This window comes from Macaca mulatta, chromosome 2 (assembly GCF_049350105.2).
Source record: "Macaca mulatta isolate MMU2019108-1 chromosome 2, T2T-MMU8v2.0, whole genome shotgun sequence".
NCBI lineage: Eukaryota > Metazoa > Chordata > Mammalia > Primates > Cercopithecidae > Macaca > Macaca mulatta.
In genome coordinates, this window is record NC_133407.1 from 33,523,361 (window position 1) to 33,542,334 (window position 18,974).

Consider the following 18,974-nt stretch of genomic DNA (forward strand, 5'->3'; position numbering starts at 1 on the left):
AATTTGGCAGTATCCAAAGAAACTTAAAGTAAATATACTTTTGACTCAGCAATTCCACATCTACAAAATTAAGCTATTGACACTATTTTGGAGCTAAGACATGCAAAGTGGGAATTTGAGCTGAAGAAAGAACGAGAGCAGAGCTAAGCCAAGGGATGTGTGCACGAATGGTCACCTGGGATATGTCCTATGGGCTCCAGTGTTCATAAGTAAAACTCTGCTGAGCTTTACTGGGTTGAGACCAGCTTAATCTTACTCTCTAAACATACCACCAACCTAAAGAAGGATGTATACACAGCTCTGAACATTTATTGGCTTTGGAATTCACGTGGCTGTACAGAAAGGTCTCCTCTTTATCTTTGAATTCTTATGATCTATATTTAAAGAACATCAGAGAAAATATGAAATAAGATCTCAAAATTCTATTCTCCATAGAAAACCCATATTAATGGATTGTAAGACAATATTAAGATGCTAAAACTCCATAAATTTATCTACCTGTTCAATGAAAACCCTATCAAAATCCAGATGCCTTTTTTTTTTTTTCTTTTTTCAGAAACTGACAAGGTGATTCTAAAACACATATAGAAATGCACAGGGCTCAGAATAGCCAAAACAACCTTGAGAAAGAACAAAGTGGAAGGACTCACACTTTCCAACTTCAAATCTTTCTTAAAAGTAGCATAATCAAGACTATGTGGTACTGGCATAAGGATAGAAATATAGATAAATAGAATACAATTGAGAGTCTAAAAATAAACTCATCCACTCATAGTAAATTTGATTTTGATGAGGGTGTGAAGACAATTCAATGGTGAAAGAAAAGTATTTTCAACAAATGGTACTAGGACAACTGTAATTGTATATCCACATACAAAAGAGTGAAATTGTATCCCTACCTCACACCACACACGGAAACAACTTGAAATGGGTTAAAGAACTAAATGCAAGGCTAAACTATGAAATGTTTAGAAGAAAATATACAAGTAACCCTTAGTGACTGTAGGCATTGGTGTTTTAGATACAACACTAAAAGCATTAGGAACAAAATAAAACAAAAACCCCCAGATAAATTGGACTTTATCAAATTTAAAATCACTTGTGCCTCAAAGGACACATTTAAAAAGTGAAAATACAACCCACAGAATGGCAGGAGTATATTAGCAAGTCATATATCTGTGAAGCATCTAGTATTCTAGCATCTAGAATATATAAAGAATTTTTATATTACAACAATAAAAGACAAATAACCCAAGTAAAAATGGGTAAAGCATTTAAATAGATGTTTCACCCAGTAAGAGATACTAGTGGCCATTAAGTACCTGAAAAGATAGCATCATTCTTCATTAGGGCAATGCAAATGAAAACCATTTATACCCACTAGAATGGCTATAATAACAAAATGGAAAATAAGTGTTGATGGCGATGTGGAGAAGTTGGAACCTTTATACATTGCTGCTGAAAGTGTAAAATAGTACAACCACTTTGGAAAACAATTTTACAGTTTCTCAAAATGTTAAACATAGTGTTATGATAAGACCAAATATTTCACTCCTAGGTACCTACTCCAGATAAATGAAAACGTATATTCACATGAACATGTACATAAGTGTTCATAGCAGTATTATTTATAATAGACCAAAGTAGAAACAACCCAAATGTTCATCAACTGACAATTAATGTTTTAAATGTTATACATCCATACAATGGAATATTACTCAGCCATAAAAAAGAATTAAGAATTAAGTACTGATACATACTCATACTAAATGAAAGAAGTCAAACATAAAGGCCACATATTATGTGATTCTGTTTATATGAAATGTCCAGAATAGGCAAATCCATAGAGAAAGAAAGATCAGTGCCAGCACCTATAGAAGGGTGGCACGGGGGAGGGAGTGGGGAATGACTGCTATGGGTTTGGGGTTTCTTTTTGGGGTGATAAAAATGTTGTTTCCTCTGAACTGGGGGCTTAATCTAAATTATTTATAGGGTCTTGTCCACATCCAGCTTCCAATGATTCTATCAATCTTCCTTAATGAGTAACAATTTCAAAAGAGCTCTAAAAATTAGCCCTTATACCTTTGGTATCTGTTTTAAGGCAGATCTATTTTTTGAGTATTGGCCATTTTAATATATTTCTATTCTTATAAAGAACAAACTCTGATTTGGTTAAATTCCTGAGATTTTAATTTCCCAGGAAGCGTTCTGATTGATTGTGAACTATGTGGAAAAACCAAACCTAAGGTACTTTGTGAAATTGGGCATAACTGTAAGTGAGGAAGCAGTATTCACAAGGACTCAGTGAAGGAAGAGACATGTGTAGCTGTTGGCTTTTTAAGCCAAATTATGAACATATATGATAGTGGCATAACAGTAAAGGGTAGAGAATAGTGACTATGTAAATTTTGTGAGGACACTAATTTTGTATAAAGCTTATGACATAGTGGTTAAGAGGTTGGGTGATGCAATTGCTTTGTCTGGGTTAGTACTGTGGATTGATCTACCTCTTACCAAGACATTTGGTGCTTCCGTTTCCTTATCTGTCACTTAAGTGTAGTAATTGTACCTCCCTATAAGATTGTTGTGAGAATTAAATTAGATGACACTTGTCAAGCAAGAGAAAGGTGTTTGAGCCTTAGCCAGGGCTCACCAAACATTAGCATTAATATTTTCAACAGATACTCCAAATGCTTGATGAATTTTATAAACACACTTGGCACTGCTTGACAAATACTTGTTTACAGTGTACCATGCTCTAATACAACTATCTTCACAGTTATTTAATGGTAAAAAATAAAAATTTTCATATTGTAAATAATTCTTTTTTGCAGAACAAAAGTAAAAATCTTCACTAACAAAATGAAGATCCTACTAATTATATTTGTCCTAATCATTTGGACTGAAACATTGGCAGACCAGAGCCCAGGTACCAGTATATTTTATGTTTATTATTATTTAGGAAATATTTTTATATCTCAGTAAACTTTAATAAACAGAGGGAAATAATTCATTTACTAAAAATCAAAGTATGCAGCATTTAGTAATTGTTATACAATATCAAACAAACTTAACTTGTCAAAGACAGCACAAAGCCATGAGAAAAAATCATGAGTTATGTTGCACCTGGCTAGAAAAATTCAGTTATCCATTGATTTGCTTCAGTCTCAATATTACATGTCTCCATGGATTGAGTCAGTCCATTTGTTTATAGATCCATTTGAATCTTGATCTTATAAATGAAAGAAAAGGAACCCCACACAGAAACAAATTCTAAGTATTTCATGACTAAACCATTGCCTTCCTTTCCTTTTACAAGCATGAAATATATATTTACACACAAACACACACACATAGTCATACATCACTTAACAGTGGGTGTACTTTCTGAGAAATGCATCATTAGGCCATTTTGTCATTGTGTAAACATCATAGAGTATACTTATACCTAGATGGTGTAGCCTACTACACACCTAGGGTATATGATACAGCCTATTGCTCCTAGGCTGCAAACCTATACTGCATGTTATTATGCTGAATATTGTAGGCAAGTATAATACAATGGTAAGAATTTATATATCTAAACACATCTAAACACAGGAAAGGCAATACCTTGCACTGCCACATTATGACAGCTATGATGTTATTAGGTGATAAGAATTTTTCAGTTCTATTATAATCGTTATTTTTTTTTTTTTTGAAACAGAGTCTCACTCTGTCACTCAAGCTAGAGTGGAGTGGTGCAGTCTCGGCTCACTGCAACCTCTGCTCCCTCGGCTCAAGCAATCCTTCTGCCTCAGCCTCCCAAATAGCTGGGACTACATATGCATGCCACCACACCTGGCTAATTTTTATATTTTTTGTAGAGACAGGGTTTCATCATCTTGCCCAGGCTGGTCTCAATTTCCTGGGCTCAAGTGATCCTACCACCTTGGTCTTACAGTGTGAGCCCAGCCAGTTTAATTATAACCTTGTGAGGACACTATAATATATGCAGTCTGTTGTTGACTGAAATGTCATTATGTCATTGTGAAGCACACGACTGTGGTGTGTGTGTGTGCACGTGTGTCTGTATAGGAAAAGAGAGAATGCATGAAAGGCAGGTTTTTCTACTCTATTGTAATTACTAAAAACATCATTCAAAGAAGTATTTTTTACTGTGCATTGTCACGGTGTTACTCTAAGATTTCCTGATGAATTTCTGAGTTACCTTGAAAGAGAGAGCCAGTTGTTAGACATTTACTAGCACATTACTAATTTCAAGAGCAGCATGGCTGACCATGACTGCTAAGGTAGGTACTATTGGCACTCCCTTGCCAGACTTTTCTTGTCTGGCTGGTGCACCCACCTCCCAGCTACTGTGAATACTGCTGGCAACAGCTCATGACTGTACCCCATTTTCTCAGGGGAACTGTTCTCAGCTTTCCCACTTAACCAAAAGGTTCTGCCTGCAACCCTCTGCTCCTCTCCAACTTCTGGGGATGGTCTGCAGCCAATGACTGACTAATAGGGTAGCACAAAAAACTGGCCCTCTTGCCTCAAAGAGGGACAGCTCTGCTGTAATTTAGGCTCCAGAGCCCCTTGCAGAGCAGGCCAAAGCTAGACCTTACCTGATGACATGCCCTTCTCTGCTTGTTCCCTGTCTTGTCCTGTTTCTCTTACATTGCATGCCCTCAATCAAGCACTTTCATCTGAAATCCTGGTCTTAGACTCTGTTCTGCCACCTGAGACAATTGCTTACTCTATAATGTTTCCAAAAATTGCTGTAGTCCTCAGACCGCTTTGGCCCATTCTTACACTGCTATGAAGAAATACCCAAGACTGGGTAATTTACAAAGGAAAGAGATTTAATTGACTCATAGTTCCTCATGGCTGGGGAGGCCCCAGGAAAATTATAATCATGGCAGAAGTGGAAGCAAACATGTCCTTCTTCACATGGTAGCAGGAGAGAGAAGTGCCAAGCAAAAGGGGAAAAGCCCCTTATAAAACCATCAGATCTCATGAGAACTCACTCACCATCACGAGAACAGCATGGGGGTAAGCACCACCATGATTCAATTACTTCCTACTGGGTCCCTCCCATGACATGTGGGGATTATGGGAGCTATAATTCAAGATGAGATTTGGGTAGGGACACAGCCAAACCAGTCCAGTCAGGGACTTTCTGGGTTGGTACAATATCAGAGTTTGGGGTTCCAGAACTAAAAAAGGAAAGAAGTTTATTGTCTCTTGTATATCTGTTGGCTAACTTTACTAAAGCCCTTTTGTTTGACATTTTAGCAAAGGCAATTATAGTTTCTTCTGTTTGACCTCCAAAAGATACTTTTCTTGGGATTCTGCACTAGGGTGTAGTCTTAAATAAGTATTGTGATGTAAAATATAAAGGCTGAATGATAACTTTGTTTTTGCTTGTTGTTATTTTGTTTTGATAGGGCCAGGCCCTGAGTATGCAGATGTTGTGTTTCTGGTGGACAGCTCCGATCACCTGGGACCTAAGTCGTTCCCATTTGTCAAAACGTTCATCAGCAAAATGATCAACAGTCTCCCCATAGAGACCAACAAATACCGTGTAGCCCTGGCCCAGTACAGCGATGAGTTTCACAGTGAATTCCATCTGAACACCTTTAAAGGCAGGAGCCCCATGCTGAACCACCTCAAGATGAACTTTCAGTTCATTGGCGGGTCCCTGCAGATAGGAAAGGCTCTTCAGGAGGCTCACAGGACCTATTTCTCTGTACCCACAAATGGGAGAGACAGGAAACAATTTCCCCCAATTTTGGTGGTCCTGGCTTCGGCTGAGTCTGAGGATGAAGTGGAAGAGGCTTCAAAAGCCCTGCAGAAAGACGGGGTGAAAATTATCTCCGTGGGGGTGCAGAAAGCTTCTGAGGAAAATCTGAAGGCCATGGCCACGTCTCATTTCCATTTCAACCTTCGGACAATCAGAGACCTCAGCACATTTTCCCAAAGCATGACACAGATCATCAAGGATGTAACCAAGTACAAGGAGGGAGCCATCGATGCTGATACGCAAGGTAAGGAAGCCCTTGGTTGAAGAGGTGCCTGATCCCCAGGTGGGTCTACATTTGTCCACCCTCACCTCTTGCAACTCATGTTAGGTTTTCATAATTAGCCGTGTTGAAGTATTGGAAACTTCTACACATCATACCTGCTCACTTCTGCCTTTGCTTGTGAATTTTTTTCTGACAAGAGCTCAATCTTATTGCATTCCTTTGTTTTCTTATCGCTTGAATAACTCCTGTAATCATGTAAATCTCATCCCTATATCCTTTTCCTCTTGGACTCTTTCCTTTCTAATTTCTTTTTGAGTTTCAGTTCCTTGCACACAGCTTATGACAGCAGCACTTTCCGTTTAACTATCCATTTCTGTGTTTGTCCTCCTTTCCTTCCCCACCACCACCGAGCAAGAAACAGGTAGCACATGAGGGCAGGACTGACAACTTATCTCTCTATTCTTTGTGCCAAGCACAGTGCCTGACAATGAGCTGGTGTCCTATTTCTTAATGAATTAATACATGAGGATCTTATAGATAAAGAAATAGGATCATTGTCTATTATCTTTCCTTCACAGTCTTGTTACAGTATGAGGCTCACAATAAATATTTAATAAATGCTTGTGAACTGATATATAGTGATACTCAGTGAGAAGAATGATAACCTTAGAATAAGACACTATTAGTACATATTCATATTTTGTGTTCAACCAGGAAGAAGAGGGGATGCCCTCAATGGTGCAGTAATGCAGTGCAGTGGACTGCATTCTGCTGTGTTGAGCCCTGTGTCTGCTGTGTTGTCTCATCCTGGACTTTTAGAGTTTAGGACCAAAGACTTTGGAGTCAGGAAGGTCTGAGTTCAAACCCTGGCTTGGCCACTTAGGACATTGAGTCCCTTACTTAACCCTGAGCATCAGTTTCCTTACCTGTAAAGTGAGGATAATAGTGTCTACCACATAATATGAGTGAGGTGGCTTGTATGGCATTTGGCACACTCTTTACTGTTATTAATAGTAACAACTATTTGCAAATCAATACTGACCTGAGAAGGTCATTCTTGGAATTTGTTTAGCTAACTGTGGGGGATTCAGAGTAGATTGGTAGATTTATGAGAATTATTTTTAATTCCATAAATATTTTTGAGCTCTCACCAGGCACCAGGTACTGGAGGGACAGTGATAAGTAAGACACGCTATCTGCCTTCTCAGAACTCACAGATGGGTAGTTCTTGGCAAGGTTGAGCTTATCTCTTGGCTAGCTTTCCACACCTGCAGTTCATCCACCTGTGCTTGGAGTCTATGTTTTATGTGAATTTGGCATACTTTCCCCTAGATTCCAAATTTGTATAACCAACTGCTTACCTGGCATCTCCTCTTCAATACTCAGTAGTTTCTCGAACTTACCATGTCTGAAACAGAACACAAATCCCCCCTGTAACTTGTTTTTCTCACTATCTTCCCTGTCTTGAAAAAAGACACCACCACCATTCACTCAGTCGTTCAGGCCAAAAACCCAGGAGTTTTCACCACTTCCTCTTTTGTTGTCAATACTCACATCCAATTTATCCAGCTTTCTGTTCTACCTCTAAGTCACGTATCAAAACTATCCTTGTCATTCCATCTTAGCAGCTGTAATACTTGCCCAGGAATCCTTATCTCTTTCCTGGACTAGGACCATTGTTTCTTAATTATTATCCCTGAATTCATTATTTCCTCTCAGCAACTGGAGTGATATTTAAAATATTTAAATAAGATCATGTGACTCCCAGAATATCTGGGCCCTGCTTCCCTCTGGCCTTATCCGTCAGTGTTTCCCCTCACTCATGGACTCCAGCTACTCTGGACTTCTTGCTTGTTCCCACCTCTTGCCGCTCTATCTGCCAGAATTCCTCTTCCTTCAGAACTCCACGTGGCTGAATTCCTCTCTCCAGTCATTTCTCAACCCATATGTGATCCTCTCAGAGAGGCCTTCCCTGATTTCTTCATGTCTCAGGTAAGTTAACACTCCCTTAGCGACAGTGTAGTCAGTCAAGTCACCTGTTTTATTTCCTTGCTAGCACTTATTACTATGTGAAATAATACAATCTAGTTATCTGCCCTCCCCAGAGAATGTGAACTTCCCGTGGTCAGAGATATTTCTGCTAACTCATCGCTGCATCCCAGTTCTTGAGAGTGGTGGTGGCAGTGGGAAAGGTAGCAGTGATGGTGGACATGGTGATTCCTTCACTTCACTAGTAGTGAAGGTAGTGGCGGCAATGGTGGTGGTGGTGGTGGTGGAGGTGGAAGTGATGGCAGTGGTGGTGGTGATCATACCAGTGGTGATGGTGGTCATGGAGATAATAGTGGTGGTGGTCATGGGATGTGGTAGGGAAATTGGTCAGAAGCATTCTTCAGACAGAGGGAACAGCACATGGAAAGCTTTTGAAGTCAACGACCTTGTAAGTCTTATTTAGAATTTTGATCTTTTGTTCACTAAAAGAAAACAATGCTGTCTACATCCATCATGACTACCTCTATCCTAACTAATGTGCTTAACAATGTAAAAAGTACCTTTCTCTCTCTGGGCCAGTGGTGTATACAACATAATCCTCACACTTTTTCTCTCTCTATAGTTCCCTTCCCCATATCCTGTCAGAAAGACTCACTTGCTGACCTCGTGTTCCTGGTGGATGAGTCACTTGGGACCAGAGGAAATTTAAGGCATCTTCAGACCTTCCTGGAGAACATTACCAGCTCCATGGATGTGAAGGAAAATTGCATGCGACTTGGACTGATAAGTTACAGCAGTAGTGCCAAGACTATTTCTTTTCTTAAATCAAGCACAACCCAATCTGAATTTAAGCAGCAAATCAAGAATCTTTCCATCCAAGTTGGGAAATCCAATACAGGGGCTGCCATTGAGCACATGAGAAGAGATGGCTTCTCAGAGTCATATGGCAGCAGAAGAGCACAGGGAGTGCCTCAGATTGCAGTCCTGGTCACCCACAGACCATCAGATGATAAGGTGCATGATGCTGCACTGAACCTTCGGCTGGAAGATGTTACAATGTTTGCCTTGAGCATCCAAGGGGCTAACAATACCCAGTTAGAAGAAATAGTGTCTTACCCTCCAGAACAGACAATTTCCATGCTGAAGTCCTATGCAGACTTAGAAACTTATAGTACAAAGTTCCTGAAAAAACTCCAGAATGAAATATGGTCCCAAATTTCTACTTATGCTGAACAAAGGAATCTTGATAAAACTGGTATGTTTTTAAAAATACTTTTCTAATTATAAAAGTAATATAAGTGGTTACCTAGGACTGAGCGGGCGGGGGGAGGGCAGTAAGGATCAACTGTAATTGGATAAAGGAACTTTCAGGAGTTGTGGGAATGTTCTAAAGCTGGATTATGGTGATGCCCATACAACTTCAAACATTTATCAAAATCATCGAACAATACACTTACAAGAGATCAATTTTATAACATGTAAATCATACCTCAATAAAATGTAAAATATATATGTTAATTATAAAATACCATAATAGTATGGCTTGACATACAGAAGAAAATAGAATCACCTGTAATTCTATCTTCAGATAAAACCGTTAATACTTTTCATGTTGTCTTTAGTCTCTTCCATCCCTCTCTCTTTCTCTCCCTCCCTTCTCCCATCCCTCCACCCCTCTCTACCTCTCTGTCTTCCTTTCATTCATGCACACACAGACAAACACAGAGTTTTTAAAAATGATATCACATTGTATATATCAGTGCTGTCCAACAGACCTTTCTGTGATGCTGGAAATGTTCTTTATCTGCGCTGTCCACTAGGTCAGCCACCAGCCACATGTGGCTACTGAGCACTTGAAATGTGACTAGTGTGATGGAGGAACTGAATTTTAAATGTCATGTAGTTTTAATTCATTTTAACTTTTAATAGCCAGGTGTGTCTAGTGGCTGTCATATTGAACAGTATAGGCATAGAGAGTTGGGTAACTTTTATTAGTTACAACTATATTTGGGTGTAACCACAGAAGAAACCAAAATTACAGTGATTGAAACAGGGTAAGATTATTTTTTCTGTTTCACAAGTAAGTCCAGAGGTAGGCAGACTGAGCTAGTCTGGTATACCACAGTGTCAGAGACCCTGTCTTTTTCCACATTATTTTTTGCTGTTCGTGGGCTTAATTCCTAGGATCGTTGTCCAAAATAATGGCTCCAGGCATCACCCTCACATCCAGAAAGCAAGAAAGACAAAAGGAAAGAAAAAAGGGGCAGGCCTTTTCACCTTTTCTTCAAGGATGCTCCTGAAAGTTATGTGTACCATTTCTGCTTACATCCCATTGGCCAGCACTTGGTCATATGTCACACCTAAGTTATGAAAATGGGAGCTGGGAAATGTGACCTTTATTTGGGGAAGCCAAGCACCTAGGTTAAAACTGGCAGTTCAATTGGTGTAAAGAAGGAGAAAATGGATATTGGAGATAACTAGTAATATCTGCCTTACCCACTTTTCCATCATCTTGATATTATGATCGTTTGTCTGTTTCCTTAAATATTCTTTTGAAACAATTCCTTTAGGTTGAGAAAAATATTCCATATAATAGATATACCATATTTAAAAAAACATATCTTAAATTGTTGGATATATAGGCCAATGTTTTGTTTTTGTAAAAGTCTTGCAGGGACATCCTTTTACCTGTATTTTTATGCACAATCATGGTTATTATCTGACATTTTGATCTTATTTTTTTCTTCTATCATTCCAGTGAAGGATCTTCTAGTTAAGATTCTTTGTGAATCTGCTATAGTTTTACTGAGCTCTTTTCAAAAGTACATGCCAAGAGATACTTAATGTGACTTTGAGCTTATCTAATTCTGAGATATCTGCTGTCTTCACACATTTTCTCCATAGAGAAAATGCTTCCTGGCAATTGAAACTGGAATTTGGCAGCACGTAACATGGAAAGGAATTTTAATGTTCCAATGATATTAAAGGCTAATTTTAAACCAGACCAGCTTCAATGTAATACTGGTATTAGGGCATAGAAGGGATGTGTGGCATAGTCTCTCTCAGGAGTTTGCAGTGATGCCACAAAAAACTATTATTGTCATTACAGAAATTGTAAATGGGAAGATGTGGGACCAAAGCTAGGGTACAAGGCCTCACTATGTAACTCCTTAGTAATCCAGTTGTTTTAAAATGTTGGTACCTGACTTAGGTTGGGCTCCTCAGAAGCAGATGCCAGGAAACAATTCACATGAAATTGATATATTAGGAAGCGTAACCAGGAAAAAAAAAGGAAATTGGTAGGAAAATGAGGAAATGGGAATAGGAAGGAAAGGACAACAAGAAAAGTCCCATGGATAGTAATGTTAGCTCAATTCCATGGTGTCATTCTAGAGATAGTGTATATCAAACATCAGAGTTGTCCCAGGCAAGGAAAAAAAAATATGTAACTAGAGAATTTACATTTAAGCACGTGCAGGGAATGTAAATTTCTGGACACTTTTGGTTCAAGTGCCAGGCAAAGAAGTTTCCAGAAACTCAGGGGCAGCTCACCCCAGATATAGCATTTGCTATTGGGAGTGAAAGCAAAGCACCAGCAGCCAGTTTGCATAAAAATGGTAAGAGATTTGAGAAAATATAGGCAAAAACACCAACAGTGTCTGTTGTAAACTTAGAGTCTTTTGAGGAGCTTGTTAATAATTCAGTTGCCCAAGCATCACTCTAAAACTACTGGATTGGTCTCTGAGGGTAGGGCCTGGGCCCATGCATTTTAGTGAGCTCCCTAATGAATTCAGGCTAGCAACATTTAAGACCTACCACCTTAGTGATGTTCCTGTGGTCTAGAGTGTGGTGGCCAGCTTTGCAATTTCAGAATGATCAACGCTCAGAGAAAAATCTATATCTGGCTTAGTCACTGCTATATCCACTACATCTGACACATAGTAAGTATTCAATTTTTATTCCATAAAACTTCATTAAATCAAGGCTAAATTCACATTAATCAAACTCAAGAGACTGATGTATGGAAAAAGAATGACAATTCTCTACGTAAAAATGAGAGCTATCAATGCCCAGGGGCTTGGACATTCACATCTTCCAAGTGGTACATTCTCTCCCTATAGACATGCCAAATTAGAAGCTAAATTGTAATCAAAAGTCTGCGTGGGGTTGTGGAATCAGAACAAGAGAGTTATTGTAGTTTTATAATTGAAATGTTTAGTAGCATTCAATTGGGCAGATGTTTCTACTTTAAAATTAAATACATACATCTATTTTTTTATATATATCTGTATATATGAATGCACAGGTGAGGCCTTGAGCCAAGGGACACATTCTTTGGCACTGTTTAATTGAAATTTTGTAGTGATAGAAATATTCTCTATCTATGCTGTCTAATAAGGTAGCTGCTAGTTATATGGAGCTGTTAAGCACTTGAAATGTAGGTAGTGTACTCAAGGAGATGACTTTTAATTTTATTTGATGTTGGATAGTTTAGATTTACATTTCAATGGCAACGTGTGACTAGTGGCTAGTGTATTAGATAGCACAGCCCTAGGCAGGGATGGATGGGCATTGCTGCAGTTACCTACTTACATTTTTCTCTCCCTCATTGCTGATCACCACTACCTTTCTTTTGCTCAAGACTTAATTCTTCTTTATTAGATGTATAAATTAATGCATTCTGGTTACTTTCAAGTTTTGTTGGCCTGGAATCAATCCTGTCTTCTGCAGATAACCACTTATCTTTGCCCTAATGCTTTATGTATTGATTTTATAGTTCATTTCTCAGGGTCAGGTTTCTTTTCAGTATATCCGATTTCCTAAGGAGCAACTGCTGTGGGCTGAAGTAGTGTCAATAGCTATAAATTACCTAAGAGCTGTCAAGAAAACCAGATAATGACACACACAGCCAAAAATTTTGAAAATATGTTATTTCTCTTACCCAGTTTCTACGAATGACTACATAAAGTAGTAAACAGACTGCTAAGAAAGCAAAAGTAGTTTTTCATAGATTCAGCTTAACAAAGGAAGGAACATTGAGAAGTCTTTTATTAAAAAAAACAAACCGAACTCCTATGATATGCCAGGCCTATTGGGCAGAAGCAGAGAAATAAACAAAGTCTTTGTCCTCATGGATTACATTCTGCGGTAAGAAACAGGCCATGCTCATGAACAAATGAAGAAGGTGACTTCAGAAAGTAACATAAAGAAAATAAACACTGTAAGAAGATAGACAATGACAGGTGTGCTTTAGATAGGGGGAATTGAAGACCTTTTTTAAGAGATGACTTGATAACATCCATGATGAGAAGGAAGCAGCCATGTGAATATTTGGGGGAAAGAATATTTCAAGAAGAGAGGAGGGTACGTGCAAAGACCCAGGGACACGTTCTGAAAACAGAATGAAGCCCAATGTGGTTGGAGCACAGTGAGTGAGATGAAGAATTGCTGGAAATAGGGTCAGAAAAGCAGGAGACAAGATAAGGCCAAGTTTTAGTTTTTAAGTTCCAAATGCAATGATAGATCATTTAAGAGGAAGAACAATGTGATCTAAGTTTAGCTTTAAATATCTTGTTCTAGTTGCTCTGGGAAAAAAAGATTATTGGTGAAGTAAGAGTAGAAGGTCGTCAATCCCATGCCTTTTTTCAAGAAATGATAGGACATAAACTGTCTAAGAAGGCAGGTGTCAATGCTAGAAAAACTATTTAACTTGGAGCCTTGAGTCTCGGGAATTTGGTCTTTACTCTTTAATTTACTGGTTATGTGACCTTAGACAAACCACTACGTTTTTCCCTGTTTCAATTTTCTCACAAGGTTGTTGTACATTTCAAAGGAGAAAATGGGCATGAGTGTGCTTAATGAAGTGTGCAGGCTGTATGCAAAAATGAAGTCTTCGTTCTTTAGAAATGCCTCAACCTCATGTTACTTCACAAACCCTCTTGCAAAGTTCTCTCTACGTTCTCTAATTTACAGAGAATGCACTTTGTTTTCCAGGCTGTGTGGATACCAAAGAGGCTGATATCCATTTCCTCATTGATGGCTCAAGCAGCATCCAGGAGAAAGAGTTTGAGCAAATCAAGAGATTTATGTTGGAAGTGACAGAAATGTTTAGCATTGGCCCAGACAAAGTCCGAGTTGGAGTTGTGCAGTATTCAGATAATGCAGAAGTAGAATTTTATATCAGTGACTATTCTAATGACATTGGCTTAAGAAAGGCTATTTTTAACATTAAGCAACTAACTGGTAGAACTTATACTGGGAAAGCTCTGGATTACATACTACAAATAATAAAAAATGGAAGTAAGGATAGAATGAGCAAGGTTCCCTGTTACCTCATTGTGTTGACTGATGGGATGTCCATGGACAGAGTCGTGGAACCTGGTAAGAGACTAAGGGCTGAGCAAATCACCATTCACGCAGTTGGCATTGGGGCAGCTAATAAAATAGAACTGCAAGAAATTGCTGGGAAAGAAGAAAGGGTTCACTTTGGGCAGAACTTTGATGCTTTGAAAAGCATAAAAAATGAAGTTGTTCGTGAAATCTGCACTGAAAAAGGTAAGCAAAACAAAAAAGCTTTATTCTCCACATTTCATCAATTGCTTTAGGCAGATTAATGGCTAAATTAAGGCTGAGACAAGGCCTGATGTGACTAGCTGTCTGGATAACATTTTGCTAGCTTCCTTTATCACCATGGAGTGATTCAGCCCCTCACTTTTAAACTAAATGCCAAGACTGGAGAATCCCTCTATAAACAGTTGCCCCAAGGCCATCTTGGAAGTCATAAGTGGGAAAATTGCTAAGAATGTTGGGGCCTTGACAAAGCCCACTACTGTGAAGTGAAAAAGATTCTATTCTGCATGTGAGGTGTGTGTGTGTTTATGTATGTGCATACACAGATGAGTACAGGGGAAGTACAGTGTTTGTGTGTGCACAGTTGGGTACAGTGGAAGGAAAATGGACTTTGGCTCTAGATAGCTTAGGGTTTGTCTCACATACTTCCACTTGAGCCTGGAACATTGTCATTTATAAAATGAGGATAATGCCTACATCAGAGAATCCTTATAGGTTGAGCACCATAAATGCCAACCATTATTTTTATATTAAATGCATATCAAGTATATATGTAATAATTGTTCATTTTTATTTATAACAAAAACACATATTTGCATTTTTGTTCTAATTAGAGATTAAGTACCAAAATTAGGAGAAACAATTTGCAAATTTCCATATCTCGTTGTTTGTTATTTCTATTATTAATAATGGCCACTTACACCGCTTATTAGTTAAGATGGTATGTGTTGATTGCTGGTATTAGCACATGAAAATATTGCCTGCTGAGAAGCACATTAATTTACTGGTAAAGAGGAAAGATGCTAGAGTCAGAGTCAAGGTTCATACTCTAGCTTTATCACTGATTAGCCATGACCTTGAATAAATTACTGTCTACTTGCCTTGGTTTCTTTGTTTGTAGGCTTATTGTGAAGCCTAATGGTGATAACACACATGGAGCAGTTAGAGGAGTGCCTGGAACATAGTAAGCGCTACACAACAGTTAGCTGTTGCAGAAAGTAGTTAAGGTGTTCATCGATGAGGAAAGGAAGAGAATTCTCACTTATTTGAACTTACTAAAGTGAAAACGTGTTTGAATTTTCTCTGAGCCACTAAAAAACAAAAATAAAAAATAAGTAAGCAAATAAATAGCATTAATAACAAAATCCTAAGTAACTAACAACTTTGTTCATTTTTCTCCCTGTTATGGACAGTAACAGAGTTGGATCTTTAGGATGTCTTAGAAAGAGTGCAAGAATAAAGGATTCCCCAATGTTTCCTGGAGTTGATGCTAAGAAAAGTAAAAGGATTTGAGGAAGCATAAAGTAGGTTGTATCTCAGATCCTTTCAAGGGAGAAGGTCCTGGACGAATCTAGGGAGGTACAATATATCCCTTGCACTTCAGGTAGTTGCAGTTGAAGTAGTCAAACTGAGCACTATCATGCCTGGAGGAGAAGATAAGTTGTGGACAAGGAAATGAGTCATAAAATGGTTATCAGAGAAGCAGGAAAACAAAGGAACCAAAGCTTCCAGAGCTAGAAAAACACTAACGAGTCTCAGAGCAGATGCAGATGGAGTGAGGCACAGTGTATTAATAGGGTGCAGGTTAAGCTGCAATAGCGAAAAGACCCCAGATTACACAGCACAGAATATTATTTTTCTCTTACATCATAGTTTAGGGTGAATAGTCCAGGTCTAGTAGAGAGGCTATTCCATCCTCAACACATAGCTTCCATCTTTAGTCAAAACTGAAGATCCAGTTCTTATCACCTCCTGTCCATGGAAAGGGAGAAAGGACCAAGGGAGCCTACCACGCTCAACTGTTTTAACGTAAGACCCAGAAGTGGCCAGATCACTTTTGCTCATACCTTTTGGTTAAAACTTAGACACAATGCCACAGCTAGCTTCAAAGCAGGCTGGGAAATACAATCTTTAGATGGACAATCATCTGCCTATCTAAAATTTTATTAACATAGAAGAATGGAAAGATAGATATTCAGGGACATGAAGTAGTTTCTGTCACAAATAGATACCAGGAGGTAGATCCTTTGAATACTAAACTGTATGTAAAAGCCTATTTCTTTTATATGTGTTACATGGAAGGGAATCTTCCACACTTCACCACAGTGGTCAAGGCCACTCTATCAAGGCCACAAACATCTTCAGCAATTTCTCCTCTCATGACTTTCAAGATGGTTCTGAGGCAGCTTGAATCTTAAAACGGTGGTGTAGTCCTCCTGGTGGATCAGAATGTGACCTTACACTTTATTAAGTAATAGTTAACATCTTTTCATTTTTTAAATATATGGCTGATGCTGTGTTTATTTTCAGGAAGTATGGGATAGACTTCAGAGTGTTGAGGGAGAAACTGTAAGAGGAAGGCAGAGATTACAGATAGAAAAAGAGATTAAGACTAAAAAGATATATGCTAAAGATAATATATTTACATATACATATGCAAAACATGTATCATGAATTAATACTGTTTTTAATAGATTATAGAAATTGGTTTTATATATGTACATATGTCTGTATTATATATAGAACAATGAATGTACATACATTTGTGTGTATGTATCTGTGTGTATATATATACATATGTATATGTTCATTTCCAATCAGGCTGTCTAAAGTTTATGTATAAAGGAACAGTCCATGTTGAATGAGTATGTGCTTACTGAAGCACTTATCTCTAGTAAAAACTTTTTCTTCAATTTCTAATATTGATTTATAGTGTTTATGAAATCACTTAGAATTATCCCAGAAAATAATGCTGTTTAAAAATTATTTGAAATTGTGTTTCTCCAGAGTATACATAAAACCCTGGAGTGTTCGTACTATGAGTGCAAGGAATTGATTGCTTTGGCTCTGGTTCCTTTTTTGTATCACTACTGCATCCTTAACACATGGCTGGATGCTTGGCATTTTATACACCTCAAAATTATGAATGAATGAATTAAATATGAATAAATGAGTTATGCATGCATGCATGAATGAATGAATACACATTTTGGAAGTTGCATTTCTGCTTCAGGGTTCTAGTCAACCAGCTTCTACTAAAGAAGCAAATACAATTTTCAAACGTAACAACAGTTTCTTCAGTTAACTTTCAGTGTTTCCTCATTAATGCATTTGTTTCTGCCTTAATGCCACTTTGTGAGAACCATTCCAACCTGGTTATTTCTGATCCTTTTTTTTTTTTTTTTTGTAACATGCAGGATGTGAAGACATGAAGGCTGACATCATGTTTCTGGTGGACAGTTCTTGGAGTATAGGAAATGAAAATTTTAGGAAAATGAAAATCTTCATGAAAAACCTGTTAACTAAGATTCAAATTGGTGCAGACAAAACCCAGATTGGCGTTGTTCAGTTCAGTGATACAACTAAGGAAGAGTTCCAGCTCAATAGATACTTTACACGGCAAGAAATTTCTGATGCAATAGATAGAATGTCTCTCATCAATAAAGGCACTTTAACTGGAAAGGCACTAAATTTTGTAGGTCAATACTTCACCCACTCCAAGGGGGCCCGTTTGGGGGCCAAAAAGTTTCTCATCCTCATCACAGATGGAGTAGCTCGGGATTATGTGAGAGATCCTGCTAGAATTCTTCGGGGCAAAAATGTGACCATCTTCTCTGTAGGAGTATACAATGCCAATAGATCTCAGCTAGAAGAGATCAGTGGGGATGGCAGCCTAGTTTTTCACGTTGAGAACTTCGATCATCTGAAGGCACTAGAAAGGAAACTTGTCTTTCGTGTGTGTGCTCTCCATGGTAAGTGCCCCTGTTATCTGTCAGGACTCAAGGATGTGAGCTGTTGACTTTATAATGAGAAATAGTATATGGCACTCTGGCCCTGGCCTCCACCTGGACTTAAATGTTAAGTTTTAGTCTTCTTTATGTTATATTAAAATGGCTGTGACCTCCAGGGATGTTTCAGACTGACAATTTTGGCATCTAGTTTGGCACAAGTTAGTATGGCATTGGTGACTTCAAGTATATTCCAAAAAGATCCCAGAATTTTACTTTAAACTTCCAAATGTTTAATACCCACACACCTGGATTTTCCAGAGCCAGTTTTGAATCCCAAATTATTCTCTAGAATTGTTTCTTGGCTATCTATAGCCATTGTTAAGCAGAAAATAACTAGAAATACAATTTTGTCTTTCTTTTAGTTAAATTTTATCTAGTATCCTAAGCACCACCCACCAAGAAAACCCTGGGTATTTTAAAGATAGTTTATTTTCATTACTTCACATTATTATTCTTAACCTCTATCAACTGGATATTTTATATTTGTCTGTTCATGTATCCATCCCTTTGGAAAATTGTAATTTGTCACTTTTCTGATTACTTGGGGTCATCATTGTATTCTTACAAATTGTAGTGCTTTTAAAATTGTACTGCACAACCTTCAGTTTGAGCC

At 38.1% G+C, this 18,974-nt stretch overlaps 1 protein-coding gene across 1 annotated transcript in view; it reads left to right on the forward strand.

Moving 5' to 3' along the window:
- The window catches only part of COL6A5 (collagen type VI alpha 5 chain), a 125,061-nt gene that overhangs the window by 19,030 nt on the left and 87,057 nt on the right, over positions 1-18,974 (forward strand). The window contains exons 2-6 of the mRNA XM_015132208.3: positions 2,835-2,929; positions 5,433-6,032; positions 8,623-9,255; positions 13,995-14,555; positions 17,768-18,322. Of these exons, the coding sequence (XP_014987694.3) occupies positions 2,863-2,929; positions 5,433-6,032; positions 8,623-9,255; positions 13,995-14,555; positions 17,768-18,322 (2,416 nt within the window). The 5' untranslated portion in view covers positions 2,835-2,862. The remainder of the gene's footprint in view (positions 1-2,834; positions 2,930-5,432; positions 6,033-8,622; positions 9,256-13,994; positions 14,556-17,767; positions 18,323-18,974) is intronic.